The sequence below is a fragment of the Rhinichthys klamathensis genome, unplaced genomic scaffold (assembly GCF_029890125.1).
Source record: "Rhinichthys klamathensis goyatoka isolate OS25496 unplaced genomic scaffold, OSU_Roscu_1.1 h1tg000272l_1, whole genome shotgun sequence".
In the NCBI taxonomy this organism is placed as follows: Eukaryota; Metazoa; Chordata; class Actinopteri; order Cypriniformes; family Leuciscidae; genus Rhinichthys; species Rhinichthys klamathensis.
Genome location: NW_026606792.1, coordinates 634,816 through 651,104, shown reverse-complemented (window position 1 = coordinate 651,104; position 16,289 = coordinate 634,816). Strand labels below are relative to the sequence as shown.

Here is a 16,289-nt window from a genome sequence, read left to right as displayed (position 1 = left end):
GGGACACTTTAGTTTTGCTTACTTGTACAATACAGCAAGAGATGCAGTGACCTGTATGTAGAACCACCAAAATTATGAACTAAACATTACAAAGATTTGTTGGACATGCGCAGAGCTGAAGAGTTATTATAGGCTAATCAACTTTTATATTTAAAAACTCATTCCAGAATAGACTGGTGTCAGGTACTCTTTGGTTAAAGGGATCTTGTCCTTGTCCAATTCCTTTTTGAATGACTAGGTGGAAAGAACGGCAGATCAAAACATCAGAAAACTGCTCTCTTGCTGAAATAGCCATTTGATCTTATAACTTTATATCATCTCGAAACAATTATGACAACATTAAAACATGGATGTTAATTATCAACTAGTCATAATCAAATTGTAAATATCTTAATTCCAATTACAACAGGTCAAAATTGCAGAATATGGAATTGGATTTTTGACTAGTCGCCATTTAAATCTAAATTGGATTATTATGGGATAACCTAATGCTGTCAGAATCTTTACTTAAAAAAATTGTTTCTGTATTTTTAAAATGAACAGTATATTTTTAATGACAGTATATTTATTGAACTTTTTTTTTTAAATTGTAACTTTTTTTAAGGTATAATAAAACCCTATCTGACACCAATACTTTCAACTATAAGTGGAATTCCTATTTTCAAACAAAGCAGTGTAAAAACAGTGTTCACATTTTCACAGGCTCTATACTCCTCATCACAGTTTAACCCCCCAAAAACTCACACGCCCTTATAAACGCCAACATAACAACCTTAAAAACCAACAGGTCAATCTTTATTAATCAGATGCAAAAACATTTAATTTCAGCATTACTCTCCTCTCAGAGACTGAAGCAAAGCATGCTGGGAACTACAAATCTGCTGCAACTGATTCAGTTTGAGTTCTGCTGAACATTATCAAGTCCCCATAACTTTTCTCTATTAAGTGCAATGAACTTTCAGTAATATTCTAGTGAAATTAACTCGTTTCATTTAATAAATGTATGTATGCGGTTTTGTATGTAAATTTCGATGCATGTTTGTGTTTTTTAATGTGTGAACAGGACTTTTATTTTGGTGTAGACATGTGACATCATAAGTATGCGCCATGCTCGTCCATCTGTGATTTGGCTGGAGAAAGGTTTGTGTTTGCATGCGTTTTAAGTGTTTAAATCGATACAAAGTCTTTTAAATAGCGTTTACAATAAATGTTAATAAATTAATTGTTACCGAATGTAACACAGTAAGGCGTTATCTAACATTAATGAAGCTTATTTCTGTGAGTAAAGCACATCCACACGTGAGTAGCAGAAAAGATGCGTCTCATTTCGCGCCCTATAGTGTTTATAGTAAACATCTCTGGTAAACATGAAGTTGTCTCGGGTAAACTGTGACGGGAGAAACGGAGCTCTTCCAAACTCCGAGTCAATTGAGTCAGTTTCTCTGCAATCGCAGGATGATTCCCTGTTAGAGAGCGACACGAACATCAGTAACGTTGATGTGTCTTTTACCAAACAGTTGCAAATGCTATCATTAAATACTAAATATAATTCTTATTTCATTTAATGCATATATAATTCGTACTCCTTCTTACTCTTGAATTAATTTGAAGTCTTAAGTGTTGCAAGTCAGAGACTGCTGCCTTCACGTGCTATCAGAAATGTTTCCACAACATGGTTTTATTAAAGTAAAAGTGGAGTAATGTTTTTTTTTTTTTTTGCTAATTGGTTACCATTTGTACGTTTTACCACAAATACCATGGTTAAAGGTTAGTTTAACATAACCATTTTTTTTTTGTATTAAAACCATGGTTAATTTTCGTGGTTAAAGTGATTTGTTGTTGGAATTAACAGCAATCGCCATGTTCATTCTTGCCTATTTTGTGTGGAAGAAACCGCATTAAAAGGCAAATGTATTGAGGATACATTAGCAGGGCTCTTTAACTCCATTCCTGGACAAACGGTGTCCTGCTGACCCCAAAGTAACAAAGTAAACACCCCAAAATATGCTAATCACTATGTTCATAATTAAGTGTTGAATGAGGGTTGGAACTAAGTCAATATCCAAGAGTTTTTTGAGTAAATTTTACCATCCCATTCGTTGTCAACATTATCCATGGTTTTTTATACATTCACCACTCCAGGTTCAATCGCAAGCCGTTTTAACATTTGTTTTTTTTTTAACTTACTAGTATCTATTTTCATGATACTAGTACTAATTTTTTTATTGCTACTAGTTCTTATTTTGTTTCGACACTGGTAATTATTCCAACTGTGTCTAGTGGAATCAAGACTGCTTCAGTTTGATCTTTAACACTGGACACAGATGACCACTGAGCATTGACGTCAGTGATGTTCCCTCTTACACGTGTGCTAGGCTGCGGATTAACTAATAGGGCTGGGTGATATGGCCAAAATTAAATTATCACAATAATGTATTTATTTTTGTCAGAATATGACAAACACTTGCCAAACAGGTGAACATTTCACAAACCTAATGTAGAACATTCAAAACATTTTTGAATTATTTACACTTTTTCAGTAATTGTTCCTAACCATATAATTGTCTTAATAGAAAAAAGAAGTTTTTCTTAGAAATGCACATTTGACAGTAGTAGTGGCTTGAGTTTGTATGCAGATATACATTTGTTATAAAATGTAATGCATCTGTACAAAATTATATGGTAAAATGTAAATATTCTGACTGTTTGAGTTTTATTGAAATTAACCATAGATCATCCATAGTAGCATACATTAGATAACCACAGTAATACAGCACATCAACACCGTGGTAAAATGTAACTATATGGTTTCTGTGGTATTTGAATGGAAAAACAGTAGCCTAAATAGGCTACATGCACAAACGCTATAGCTTAATCACAAAAAAATACTGTAATTATATTCCATTACTCATTTAATGCATGTTTAAATTAGTGATATGAATATCCCACATGTCTGCCACTATACCATGGTGCCTTTAGCGTTACTACAGTAAATCCGTGGGAAATGATCCACTTTTGTCGCATAAACATTGAGCATTTATCGAAATCGTTATCTAGTTTTATTGAGGAAAATTATATTACGATAATTATCGTTATTGGTTTATTGCCCAGTGCTAAATATAAAAAACAAAACAAAGTCACACGTTTTTTTTTTTTTTTTGCATTTATACCTTGAATTTTTAGGGGAATTTTAATCTATTTTAGGGCATTTTTTGCCTTATTCTTCCATTAACTTCGCCCCTGTTGGCTTTTGTACAGATGCGACAGAAGTTTCCAGCCATTACATGTCAGTGTTAGGGATGAAACGGTATGAAAATCTCATATCACAGTTAAAGTGACCAAAATGATCACGATTATCAATATTATCACGGTTTTGTTAGAATGAGCTGAAAATGTTCAAAAAGAAAAGATGCACTGAAAACATTTCAACAAGCTTTATATTTGAAAATCAACAAACAACAAATTAAATTAGCAGCTCAATGCACTTTTTTAAAGCAAGATTCTCTTCTGTGGCATTTCTGTCGTCAATAGCAACGCATTAGCCTATAACATAGCTAGCCTAGCGCACACCTGTCTCTCGTTCCATTCGAATGCAACTTGCCGTCTTGCGTCTCAGTTTTATTACTGTATTGAAGATGAAATCAGAGGACTTTAGTATCCATACTACTGTAATATTATAGTGATCATCTTGTCTGGACGATTGTTTTGTACACTGTACAAAATGGATTTATAAAGGGGTACGATTTTAAAACATTAAACGCAATTCAATATTTCATATCCTCGTAATTGTTTCTGTGGTAAAAAAAGTGTAACAATGAATATACATTATCCCTTAAATGTCAGCATTAATAGTCTTGTTTGAACTTGTTCGTCTTGGCTGGAAGACACTTGCTGCGAACTTTTCTTTGTGGAAGCTTTGCGTTAATTACAAGTGAGATAATAAAAAATGTAAACTCAAAACAATATTTTGTGTCCAATTATTTCCCCAACTTAGTTTTGATTTTGAGGTCTAAGTTAACATGCCATGTCTTCTCGTACAAGGAACAGCGTTGCACACTGCGTCCGGGTCATGCTGGCCGGACAGGGTCTAAAAACCACGATAATCAAACACGGTTTTAATGATAATCATAGGAAATTTGAAAACGATAATTAACCGCCAGGACATTTTATCATGAAAACGGTTATCGTTCATCCCTAGTCAGTGTTTTTTTCTTTCTTTATATATCCTTGTGCCTGGCTTTACTCCTGGAGTTGTCCATATCTCATGGAAATCAAAGAGTCTGAGGTTCTTCCAGCCGTACACAATTATTTCCCAATCATAACCATGACTCGAGAAGCCGTTCTTGTCCAGTCTCTTAACTGTGAATCTGGTTTTTGCTTCTGATAGCATATAAAGGCATGAGATGGACCCAGGTAATTAGGCTCTGTTTGTCTTTCTGTTCATTATTCTGATCTGAAACATGACAGATTGTCCAAACCCACAGGACAGCTCCTGGTTCGGATCCCCGTGACGTACTGGTATAAAGATGGCGCTGGTGAAAGACGAGAGTGAAGACGTGGTGATCGTGAAACACGAAGATGCAGTGGAACAAACAGGTATTTGATCCTCATTAATATCCTCTACACAAATGAATGTCATATTTTTTTAATTTTACACAAGCTGTGTTCATTATATCGATAAGACGTTGTATTGTCACATTCTCCTTCCCGATACGGGTATTGACCGCTGCTTCTGTTTGGTTTCTGCAGCCAAGCTTAAGTTGAACGTGTTTATTTTAAAGAACTTGTATAAGCGTGAAGCCTAGACTAGTTTATTCCGGTAGTGATCCTTATCATATCGTGTATTTGTTGAGATACTCCTCTGATATGCTACAGCTTCCATTTTGCTGGCTTATTTGTCTATCTTCAATTTCTTCAATATTTTTACTGTTTAAAATGTGAATCTATCATGTTGAATGAGTGCTGTGCGATTAATCAAAATTGCGATGTGAGTGTGCGATTTCTAAACCACAGAAAGCTTGATTTTACCGCCAGACGGATCATGTTTTCCATTTCACTGCTTCACTTTCTCTCTGTTTCTCAATGAACACGTGTGCTAGATGGCCGTCATTAACTGTTGCAGTCTCGCGCACCTTTTAAAAATGTCTCGAGAGCTTGCGCTTTTTGACGTTGTTCTGTGTGAACCGGCCCTCAGTGTGCGATTTGAATGCGAGGTGGATTCAGGGCAGGATAAGGACTTTTTTTAAGGAAATTAAATTTAACATTTTATTATATATTTAACAGTAATATTGATCTGCCTGCATTGACACCATTATACGAGAACTGAGCTGGACGATATCATCACGGTTTTCTCGGGAGAGGCTATATATATATATATATATATATATATATATATATAAAAATAACTTTTTTACAAAATAAATGAAACATCACTGAACTAACTTAAGCTGGACTGTGACGCTATTTTCTTGTGGAAACAAATGTTGTTGCATTATTTTCCTGTTATCTTTGTAAAGCTGATTTTGAAACAATCTGTATTGTAAAAAGCGCGGTATAAATGTGCCTTGACTTGGACAAAAAAATCTATATCCATGGTTTGGTAATATTCAGGAGAGATAATGTGTCATACAGCCAGCTATTTTGCAAGACCTGTAAAATAATCATTGCAGCAAAACAAGAGTAGTGTTCATTCACACAGAATGTGTTTCTGTGGTTAGAAGCAGGAGACGCGGGTCTAGAGATGCATTTTTAGTAGTTAGAACGGAGAAAGCTGTGACTCATGACGAGATGCTGCAAAAGACGCGACACATGATAATACAGGCATTTGCGAACTGCACAACATACAAAAAGAGTTCAAAAGGCATAATGAAATAATCGACGCGGTCACACATAACTTATGCAATGATGCGTGCACCATCCACACACTCGTTTACTGGTGTGAGCGAAGTGGGGAAGGAAACAGAATTAATTAAACTAATGTTTAAATCTGCCACTCTCATGTAATTTGAGTGCTTAACATTCATGAAATAATATATCTGTATATGAATTTAAATTAGGGATGCACAATATTATCGGCATTACATCAGAATCGGACGATAATGGCATATGAATTAATTACCGGATAAGGAACATAACACCGATAGCGCTTGCCGATGCAAAGTGTTGATTATGCTTAGGCGTGACAGGTTTTTGAAAGGAGCGCTGAAGCCATTATGTCAGCCTTGTGGAAATACTTTACAATAACTTTTGTTATTTGCAACGACTGCAAGGCATCAGTTCTGCGAGGAGGAGCCAATCCACAACAAATCTAACAGCTCTTAAATCTTTTAAATATCTTAAAAATCGGCATTGTGATGTTTGAGCTATTCATGAAGAAAAAGAAGAAAAAAGGCTCCAAAGAAACCTCGTCAGAATATCATTCATTCATTTGAAAAGGCAAACACATTCAGCAAAACCCACCCAAAGGTAACAGCTGTGAACAGAAATAACTGAAATGTTTGCTGGTGATTATCAGCTTTTATCGTTGTGGAAGATGAAGGATGTGCCGACTGTTGCTGTAGACCACACATGTTTAATATACAACATAATAAGATTACAATTCCATCTGTCTCTGAAATTAAGCAATGATTGATTCCATGTTATTTTGAAAGATTATGAGAACAACGATATGTTAAAAAGAACATTAGGCCTTTTATTTAATTCTAACCCGTATCCTTTTGGAAACAAAAGCCTTCACGACTGCAGGTCAGCGCAGCTGTAGCCCGAGGGAATCGAGATGATCTCTTCTGGCAGCTAAATGATTTTAAAACATATGCTTCCTTTAAGTTTCGTTGAGGGAGACCGGTTTAAGAACAGAAAACGCAAAGTGCTGTTAGTAACTTAGCTTAGCACACTGTGTGTCTGCAACGTCTGTCGGCGCAGCGCCTTTCTCACTCGAGCATGAGGATATTATTGTTTTTCTCAACATGAACGTGAAACAATAAACAGAATGGGTCTCATTCATGAAACACGAGCAGAACGAATTTTTGTGTAAATCGTGTGTAAAGTGGTTCTGGCGTAAATTTTCGGATTCATTAAGATGTTCGTATTTTCCAAATGTTAGTTGGTACGAGAGAAATCTACACCTGCTCCCAGCCACGCGTAAACAGTGCGCTTAACCCCCCCAACGTTTTGCTCATTAATAACTAAGGCTGCATTTTAATTCACCTTAATCGGGTACATATTTACACAGCATTTTGAAAAAATATTATATAATTACATGCGGTTTTTCTTTTTACTTCTGGGACTGTTTGATTAACAGATGAAACTCCAGTAACTGCATCTGTAATGCTGCCAAGCTGCCTTTTCTTTAGGACCTGATACGCCACTATGTACGCTTGAAAATAAAATGTGGTGTTTTGAATGAACTTCTGATAATAAAACTTCGATTTCTGCATCTGAGAAATTTTTCTTTTTCATTCGTTTTTGAGAAGACATGTTGAAATCCTTCGTTTGGTGTCATAATATGATGCCCATATATAGTTGTCAGTCGGATTTAATGGGCGGGATTTATGGTAATTGAGAGTGAGCGTGCACGCGCGTCCCATTTACGACTGATAGGAATTCATTAACACACATTTCACTATCACATCTGACGTTTACGAAGTATTTGTGAATCAGGAGATGAGTTTTCGGGAAGGTCTCTTTACGCGCAAATCACTCTCATATTTACTCGTATATTTACGAATGTTTCATGAATGAGGCCCAATAATGCTGACTCGAGTGCATGTTCGTTCTGTACGATAACTGTCATAATCTGCTTTATTAGCGTTTTTCCGTTCGCGTTACTTGAGCTTAAATGCTTTTGTTCTTTATATTTTAGTTTGCATGTATTGTTTAATGTTTTCAACTAAAATAAAAGCTTAAGATATATAGTAAGCTTGATGTGTATATTGCCTAATTGTAAGCTTGTTCAATAATAAACTTAAAAAATAACGTCTTTCTCCTTAAATGACATTTAAATAAATTAATATTCGAATATTCGGTTTTTATGAGCCCGAATATTCGAATACAATATTTTTTGAAAAATCCCCATCCCTACTTTATACAAGACTATCGTAAGATAAAGCAGCTTTTTTTGTGGGAGCTTCCTCTGTTTCTCTGACTGAAAATAAAACTGTAGCCTACTGGGAGAGAGTGCTAAAGCTCCTCAGGTCGTAGTTTTGCTGGCATATTTGCTGAAATAATCATTCTTTATAAATGTGATGTAAATATGTCCTGTAACTACCAAATAAACAGAAACAGACACGACTGAATGAGTAAGTCTATTTTCTTTCTTTTTTGAAATAGACTTAACGGCAAGCCACTTTATTTCTGTGTGACTAATGTGCAATTTTGATGCAAATTAATTCATTATGATCAATGTATCACTTATTATTGTAAACCTGTGGTAAAACATTGATTCTTGGGTTTTAAATATTCAAGTAAACAACAAAAATGCCTGCAAACGGTCGCTTTTATCATGTTTGTTTTGCGTTCACGCTGTTTCCAGTGATTTCTTTCCGATTAGTTTTCTGATAAAACTTTTTATTTTTTCATAAAACTTCCATTTGTTGGTGAAAGGATGGGTTAGTGTGACGTTGTTCCAGAGAGGCGTGTTACGGCACGGCCCTAATGATCAGAATATCGACTTGCGTAATAGTTATGCACACACTGCATTTAAAGGTCATTATCAGTGTTAATATTCCTCTATTGCTGTAACTCAGACTCGAGTGATGTGGTTTTTCTCACAGATGCTCCAGTGCCTCATCCAGCCAAACTTCGCATCATTCTTCAGGAACATGACATTCGCAAACTGGACTTGCCTCAGGGAATCCCTGGGAGTGTGAATGAGCTTGAGCATATCGTGAGGAAGACATTTGGCCTCATTGGGAGCTTTACTTTGCATTATAAGGATCCTGATTTCGGAGAGGAGTATTTCTCTGTTACCTCAACAAGTGACATCAAGGACAAGGACACGATTAAGGTGATTCACATTGTTGAACCTCCTACACTTACTCTGACCTTTACCAATGTGGATAATTCTGTTAAAAGTGCTTCAAAGACCTCAATCCAAACCTCAGCGTCCTCGGTCTACACTTCAGTGACCTCCGTCCATCCGTCCAACAGCAGTTCCTCTCCTGGATCTCAGGATACGTCGACTCTTTCCTCGCCTGAACACAAGACTCAGCGCTCACAGCGTTGGCCTACTGAATTCCCAGTACCTCGCTTTGCGTATGACTCAGAACTTGTGCTTGCTTCAGGAAACGAAGCTTTCAAGAAGGATGGATTTCAACTCAACTTCACCTCAATCCTTCCAGACATCCTGGAGAAACTGGCCGAAAGCATCTTTCAGTACGTGGCCTATCCAACAAGCGCACAGTTGTCCGATGTCATCGAGGCGCTGATTCAGAAACATCCTTGCCTTCGAGAACCGGGCTCGTATAATGGATGCTACCAATGGCGACAAAGACTAAAATATAAAATGGGCAACTATAGATCGAAACTGAGAGGTCTTGGATGCCCTGAGCTCGACGTGAACTCTCTCAAAAAGAAGCGAGCACATGAAAGAGCACCAGCCAAGAATATCAAGAAGCCCAGAAAGGCAGAGGTGAACTTCTTGCCGCCTCACCCACAGGGAGAAACTGAAGAAAGCTTGGAAAATGAACGAGTGGCGCTCCTTAATGAGGTGAAGATGAGGAACAACTATCAGATCATCTGTGAGAAAATGGCAAAGACATTCTCCTTCCGCAGACAGGAGGTTGTCAGTTACGCACTCTCAGTCAGTGATTTAAAAAACAGATGGCCTGCTCTTTTTTGTGCAGATCAGGTAAATATTTTGTGCTATATGCTAATGTGCTATACTAAAGTAAATTTTCTACATTAACAAATTGTGTTTTTCCTGCAGATAAACAAAGAATTCACAAGGATCACCACTGTTAACCTGGAGGAAACTTTCATTGCAAAACTGGACCACTACTTCTCAAAAATAATTTCCTTGGTGTTGACAAGAAGAGGGCCTGCGACCATGAGCATTCAGCGAATCAGGAACATGCTGCTAGAGGTATGAGTGCCTCAATCAATGAGATGTGTGTGTATAGTGCTTTACTATACACTACTGTGCACTCAGCTATGGGTGGAGAGTGAATATATGATGTGTAAGAATAATGTCAAGTCACTATTTATTAGACTTGTAGTCAATACCGCCTAAACCGAGACCAAGACACTACCAAGATCAGAGGGTATCGAGACCAAGACCAAGTCGAGACCAAGACCAAGACCGGAGGGGAAAAAAACAGACTAGTGTTGTTGAAGCTAAGCAATAACTTGTAAGATTTTGTTTTGCTTTGCCTGCCTATCTCTGCCGATTTCGAAGTCTCCAAATGAATCCAAATGACTTCAATCCGTTGCGGATATCGTTGTGGATATTGTAGTATTGTATTGCTAAATCCCCCGACCACTATGTCGATCTGAGACATCAAGACCTAGACAAGACCGAGAGGTCCAAGACCAAAGACCGTCAAGGCCGTGACAAGACCGAGCCCACGTAAAAGTGGTCTCGAGACATGCATCACTACTATTTATCGAGTCTTTATTTATAGAGTGCTTTATACAATACAGATTGTTTCAAAGCAGCTTCACAGTAATAAACAGGAAAATTACAGAATCAGACTTCTTCAAATATGCCGTAAAGCAGCTCTACAGACGACAATAGTGTCAGTATTCAGCTCATAAATACTAACATGTTCACCTTTTATGGCTTTAATAAGCTGCGAAGTGCAATACCAGCGCTACCCGCTGTGCTGAACACACGTTCAGATAGAGCACTGGTAGCTCATATACACAAATATTTACATGCAGTGTTGGCAATGAGAGGGAACCGTTAGCTTTTCAGCAAGTTTGTGGGTTTTCTTGTCCATCAATAGCCATTTCCTGAAGGTACATGGACATCTCTGCTTCACCTTTTCATGAGCGTTGAGCATGGCTGCTGTAGCTGCTCTATTCCCTGCAAGGATGCCCAGTGAACCCTTCTTCTTGTGTGCGGTGCCAGCACCTGATCCCTCTTCCTCTTCCTCTCCTCTTACTTGTGCCGGACCGGGTGTCGGACTCGCACGTGTTGCTGCCGCCAGTTCAGTTTGGATCTGAGTGAATGGAGATCGTTTTGGCAAAGGTGTTCTCTGAACACAGAAAACTCAAAGGAAAACTTCTCCGTTTTAAGCACAGGGCCTGAATTTCGTTTTTTAAACTGGGGGGGGACTCCCCCCTTACATGGGTCACATGGGGGGATCTAATGATTATGGGGGGGGGGGAGAAAAACTTTTGATGCATCGGTCTAATTTAATCATCTTCATTTATTAATATCTACAGATTTGTATGCATGAATTGTGCATTTCCAGTTCTCAAAACAGTTAATAACAAAACAAACAAAAAACGTTACACAAAATACACCATGCTCTTCTTCAAATTGACATTAAGACCTGTTTAAACTAGGCCTTGGCTATATATTAATGTCTCTCTATTTCAGTGTCGTTCATGTGTTTCAGTTCAGTTCATTTCTTTGCTTTTTTTTAAAACGTCATACAAAATACGCCATGCTCTCCTTCAAATTGATATTAAGAACTCAGTTTAAACTGTATGTATTTATGTCTCTCAGTTTCAGAGTATTTCATGTGTTTCAGTTCAATTTCAGTCACTTTTTCCCATTTATTGTTACTTTTTTCATGTGACTTATTCTAAGTTTCTCATCTGTCTCCTCCTCGTCATCTCTTTCCATTTGATGATGGCTCTGTTGAAGTCAAACTGCTCAAGGGAAGGTCCAAGCTCTGAAATGATCATTAGAATTGTGAGACTTGTATTATTCAGTGAATTTCTGAATTTATTTTTGATCCTGTTTTGTGTGCTGAATCCACGTTCACACGACACACTCGCAACTGGTATGACCATGGCTGTCTGAATGAGTTTCTCCGTTTCAGTGCAAACATGACTATGTTCACTTAACACAGTCTCTGCAAACTGCTGAAAGGACAATGAAGTATATGAATCACAGGAGACCATGGCTTCAGGTTTGTCAAAGTCAAAGAGTCAAATAGTTTTATTTGTCATTTCAACCATATACGGTACAGTACACAGTGGAACGAGACAACGTTCCTCCGAAGTCATGGTGCTACATAACACATATAGAACTAGTCATAAAATATGTAAAATAAATAAAAATTCCTATATAAAGTGCACATGCAGAGACTTGTGCAGAGTATTGGACAGTACAAAACACTTTTAAACATTGGACACAACAGAAGTGACACTGAGACAGTGCAGTGCCGACCAATACAGAGTAGTGCAAACAAATATTACAAATGTAAACAACATACTATGGGATAGTGTTCTATGCACATAGCAGTTGCTGAGGTAGCAGACAGTTAAAAAGTGACCGTTTACAGTTTTGTAAAGTGCAACTCGGGACACGTGTGTGTGTCATACCAGTTTTTGAGTATTTAGAAGTCTAATGGCTTGGGGAAAGAAGCTGTTACACAGTCTGGTTGTGTGGGCCTGAATGCTTCGGTACCTCTTGCCAGACGGCAGGAGGATAAAAAGTTTATGTGAGGGGTGGGTGGGGTCATCCACAATGCTGATTGCTTTGCGAATACAATGTTTTACATAAATGGTAAATGGTAAATGGACTGCATTTATATAGCGCTTTCACAGACCCAATGGCCACCAAAGAGCTTTACAATTTGCCTCACATTCACCCATTCACTCACTCATTCATACACTGACGGGCGACGGCAGCCATGCAAGGCGCCATCCAGCTCGTCGGGAGCAGCTGGGGTTAGGTGTCTTGCTCATGGACACCTCGACACTTGGTCAGGTGGAACCGAGGATTGAACCACCAACCTTCCGGTTTGTAGACAACCCACATGAACCACTGAGCCACTGCCACCCCGATAAATGTCTTTGATAGAGGGAGAGAGATCCCAATGATCTTCTCAGCTGTTCTCACTATCCTGTGTAGGGCTTTGTGGTCCGAACCGGTGCAAGACCCAAACCAGGCAGTGATACAGCTGCTCAGGATGCTCTCAATAGTCCCTCTATAGAACAAAGTGAGGATGGGGGGTGGAAGATGTGCTTTCCTCATCCTTCGAAGGAAGAATAGGCACTGCTGGGCTTTTTTGGTAATGGACTTGGTGTTAAGGGACCAGGTGAGGTTCTCTGCCAGGTGAACACCAAGGAATTTGGTGCTCTTAACAATCTCCACAGATGAGCCGTCGATGTTCAGCGGAGTGTGTTCGCCTAGTGCTCTCCTAAAGACAACAACCATCTCTTTTGTTTTGTCAACATTCAGAGACAGGTTGTTGACTATGCACCAGTCCATTAGCCGCTGCACCTCCTCTCTGTATGCTGACTCATCGTTCTTGCTGATGAGACCCACCACGGTCGTGTCGTCGGCGAACTTGATGTGGTTCGAACTGTGCATAGCTGCACAGTCGTGAGTCAGCAGAGTGAACAGCAGTAGACTGAGCACACAGCCCTGGGGGGCCCCAGTGCGCAGTGTGGTGGTGGTTGAAATGCTGTTTCCCATCCGGACTGAGTGAGGTCTCCCAGTCAGAAAGTCCAGGATCCAGTTACAGAGGGAGGTGTCCAGGCCCAGCCGGTCCAGCTTTTCAATCAGGTGCTGGGGAATGATTGTGTTGAATGCTGAGCTGAAATCTATGAATAGCATTCGAACATGAGTCCTTTTTGTCTAGGTGGGTGAGGGCCAGATGGAGGGTGGTGGCAATGGCATCGTCCGTTGAGCGGTTTGGACAATACGCAAACTGCAGTGGGTCTAGTGAGGGGGGTAACTGGGTCTTGATGTGCTTCATGACGAGCCTCTCGAAGCACTTCAGAACTAGAACGAGAGACTAGTACAGAGTTCTTGCACCATTCAGTGTTGATGTAAACACACAAGCCACCACCACGAGTCTTACCGCAGAGAGCTGTATTCGTTGGCACGAAACGAGGTGAGCCCGTCTAGTTGAATGGCGGCATCCGGAATTCTGTCGCTGAGCCACGTCTCCGTGAAAACAAAGACGCAGCAGTCTCTAAACTCACGCTGCGTAGTCTGCTGAAGTCGGATATAGTCCACTTTGTTGTCCAGGTAGCAAACATTTGAGAGAAAGTTAGACGGGAGAGCCGGCCGGCTAGGGTTTGTTTTTAACCTAGCATGGACCCCCGCCCTCTTGCCGCGCTTCCGCTTCCTCGCACACCGCTTGTGGCGTCCTCCACCCTGGCCACCAGCCTCAGGCGACGCCGGGGTCTCGAGTCCTGGTCTCCGTAGCAGGCTGAGTTCGCGAAGCGTCTCCTGTAGTTCATCATGCAGCTTGGTATTTGCATGAGACTTGTGGCTTAAGAGTGTTTGACGGTGGTAGACACAACCACTGTTTGTTCCGATGTCCATGTGCCGCAAGAGTCGGGCTTTAAATAAAAAGAATATAAAAAATAGCACCATTTTCGGGTCCGGAGTGGCCGCTGCGTACTACCGCGCCGCCATCACGGCTTTACCAACCTCCGGAGTTTACCAACCAAGGAGTTTGTAAACTCCAGATGAGCTTCCTGCATTTTCACATCGGATGAGAAGTATTTCAGCAGATTGTTTAATTTCTCTACACCATAAAGACTGAAATTCTCTGAAGACTGTTTGGCAGCGGTGGCCTTTTTTGGCCCCAAAATGGTGAAGCATAAAAGAAGACTGATTGTGTCAGCAGGGAATCTTCTGTCGATTTCATCAATCAAGGATCCAACATACCTGCTCTTCATGTTATCAAAGGTTGGCTTTTGAGTATGGAATTCAAAAAGTTTGTCTCCTTTAAATTTGATTCCCTCAAGACAGCTGAAGAATTCTTGTTCTGCTGGACCAGGATGAGCTATTAATTGTCTCAGTGCTTCTTTGGTACCCTGGGTCATTGGTTGGACTGTGGAAAAGTCCAAGTCTTCCCTTTGAAAGGAGGACTATATGTGTAAGCACATCCTTCATGTGACACAGTGCCACAAAGTTGGACTGCCGAACAAGCAATCAATAATCCTTTGGTTTTTCCCGAGTCCTGACTGTCGGAGGCAGCCATCTGTTCCTGGACATCTCTTAGGGTTTTTTTAGAGATCTACACACCGCCAATACTGCACTGTGAATTGACAGCCATCTCACTGTGTGGGGCTGGGTAAATTTCAATTGTTGTTCATCTAGTTGTCTTTGCAATTCATGTAGTTTGTTGCTTCTGACAGCAGAGTTGCGGAAAAAACCCAAAATTGCTCTTAAATCTTGGTGAAACTTTTTCACCTGTTCAACGGATGTGGCTGCATCCCTTGCAGAGAGAGCGAGACGTGAGCTGGACAGTGCACTCCTACCAATCAGAATTGTATTCCTCTCTGAGTTTTTGAACAACTCCTTTACGGCATCCTGTCATAACAGCAGCACCATCTGTACAAACTGCTACAAGTTTTCTTCCATCTAAATTCTTCTCTATTAACAGTTGTTTCACATCATCCACAATTGTGTCTGCTTTTCCATCCACAATTTCAGTTTCTGAACAATTTTGTTGTTTTCTATGTACCGAACATAGGTTATCAGCCGTTTGCTGTTGTTTATGTCTGTGGACTCATCCAGAATTAAGGAAAACACTGGACTTTTTAGGACAGCCTTATCAGTGTCATCAACCAGTGTACTTGGTGCATTTCTGACAATGCTTTGCCATTAAGATAGCTTCCATAGCTTGATTCTGTCTTTAGATGTTTGAAAGAAGGCCAATCCATCTCCTTCATAAATTTCACAAAATTATGAAAATTTGAATTTGCCAGTTCATTTTCTGCAAGGAAGTAAGCAGTTTTAAGTAACCCCTTCAACTCCTCTTCTCCCTGCAGCTGTGCACTTTGGATAGCATTAGCCATAGCATTTTTGGATGTTTCTGCTTCATTCTTTCTTTTTAAAGCTGCTGTATGGCCAGTTCCATTGGCATGTCTAATTAATGTAGATGTTTTGTAGCATTGGCTGGTAAATTGTGGACTGCTGTACATCTTACAAACTGAGCAACTCATTATCCCATCGTTTTATTTATTTCTAGTAAATTTTTAGCTAGTTCTTTTGAAATTTATCCTTTGACTGCTTCACCTCTGTGAGATATTTTTTTTTTGTGGATCTTCGGGTTGGCTGCTTGTCGGCCTTTCGTTGTCGGACACTTTTTTCTTTGGATTGTGATCTGCATCATCCGAACTTGTCTTTCGCGCCAGCCAGCGGTCCATAT

The 16,289-nt window shown here is 39.5% G+C and overlaps 2 protein-coding genes across 2 annotated transcripts in view; both read left to right on the top strand.

Annotated features, from left to right (window-relative positions):
- Positions 1 to 16,289, top strand: part of LOC130102433 (gastrula zinc finger protein XlCGF8.2DB-like) — a 250,377-nt gene that overhangs the window by 81,959 nt on the left and 152,129 nt on the right. The window lies entirely within an intron of this gene.
- Positions 4,527 to 16,289, top strand: part of si:ch211-166e11.5 (sterile alpha motif domain-containing protein 3) — a 36,050-nt gene continuing 24,287 nt past the window's right edge. The window contains exons 1-3 of the mRNA XM_056268466.1: positions 4,527 to 4,596; positions 8,772 to 9,847; positions 9,926 to 10,081. Coding sequence (XP_056124441.1) covers positions 4,527 to 4,596; positions 8,772 to 9,847; positions 9,926 to 10,081 — 1,302 coding nt within the window. The remainder of the gene's footprint in view (positions 4,597 to 8,771; positions 9,848 to 9,925; positions 10,082 to 16,289) is intronic.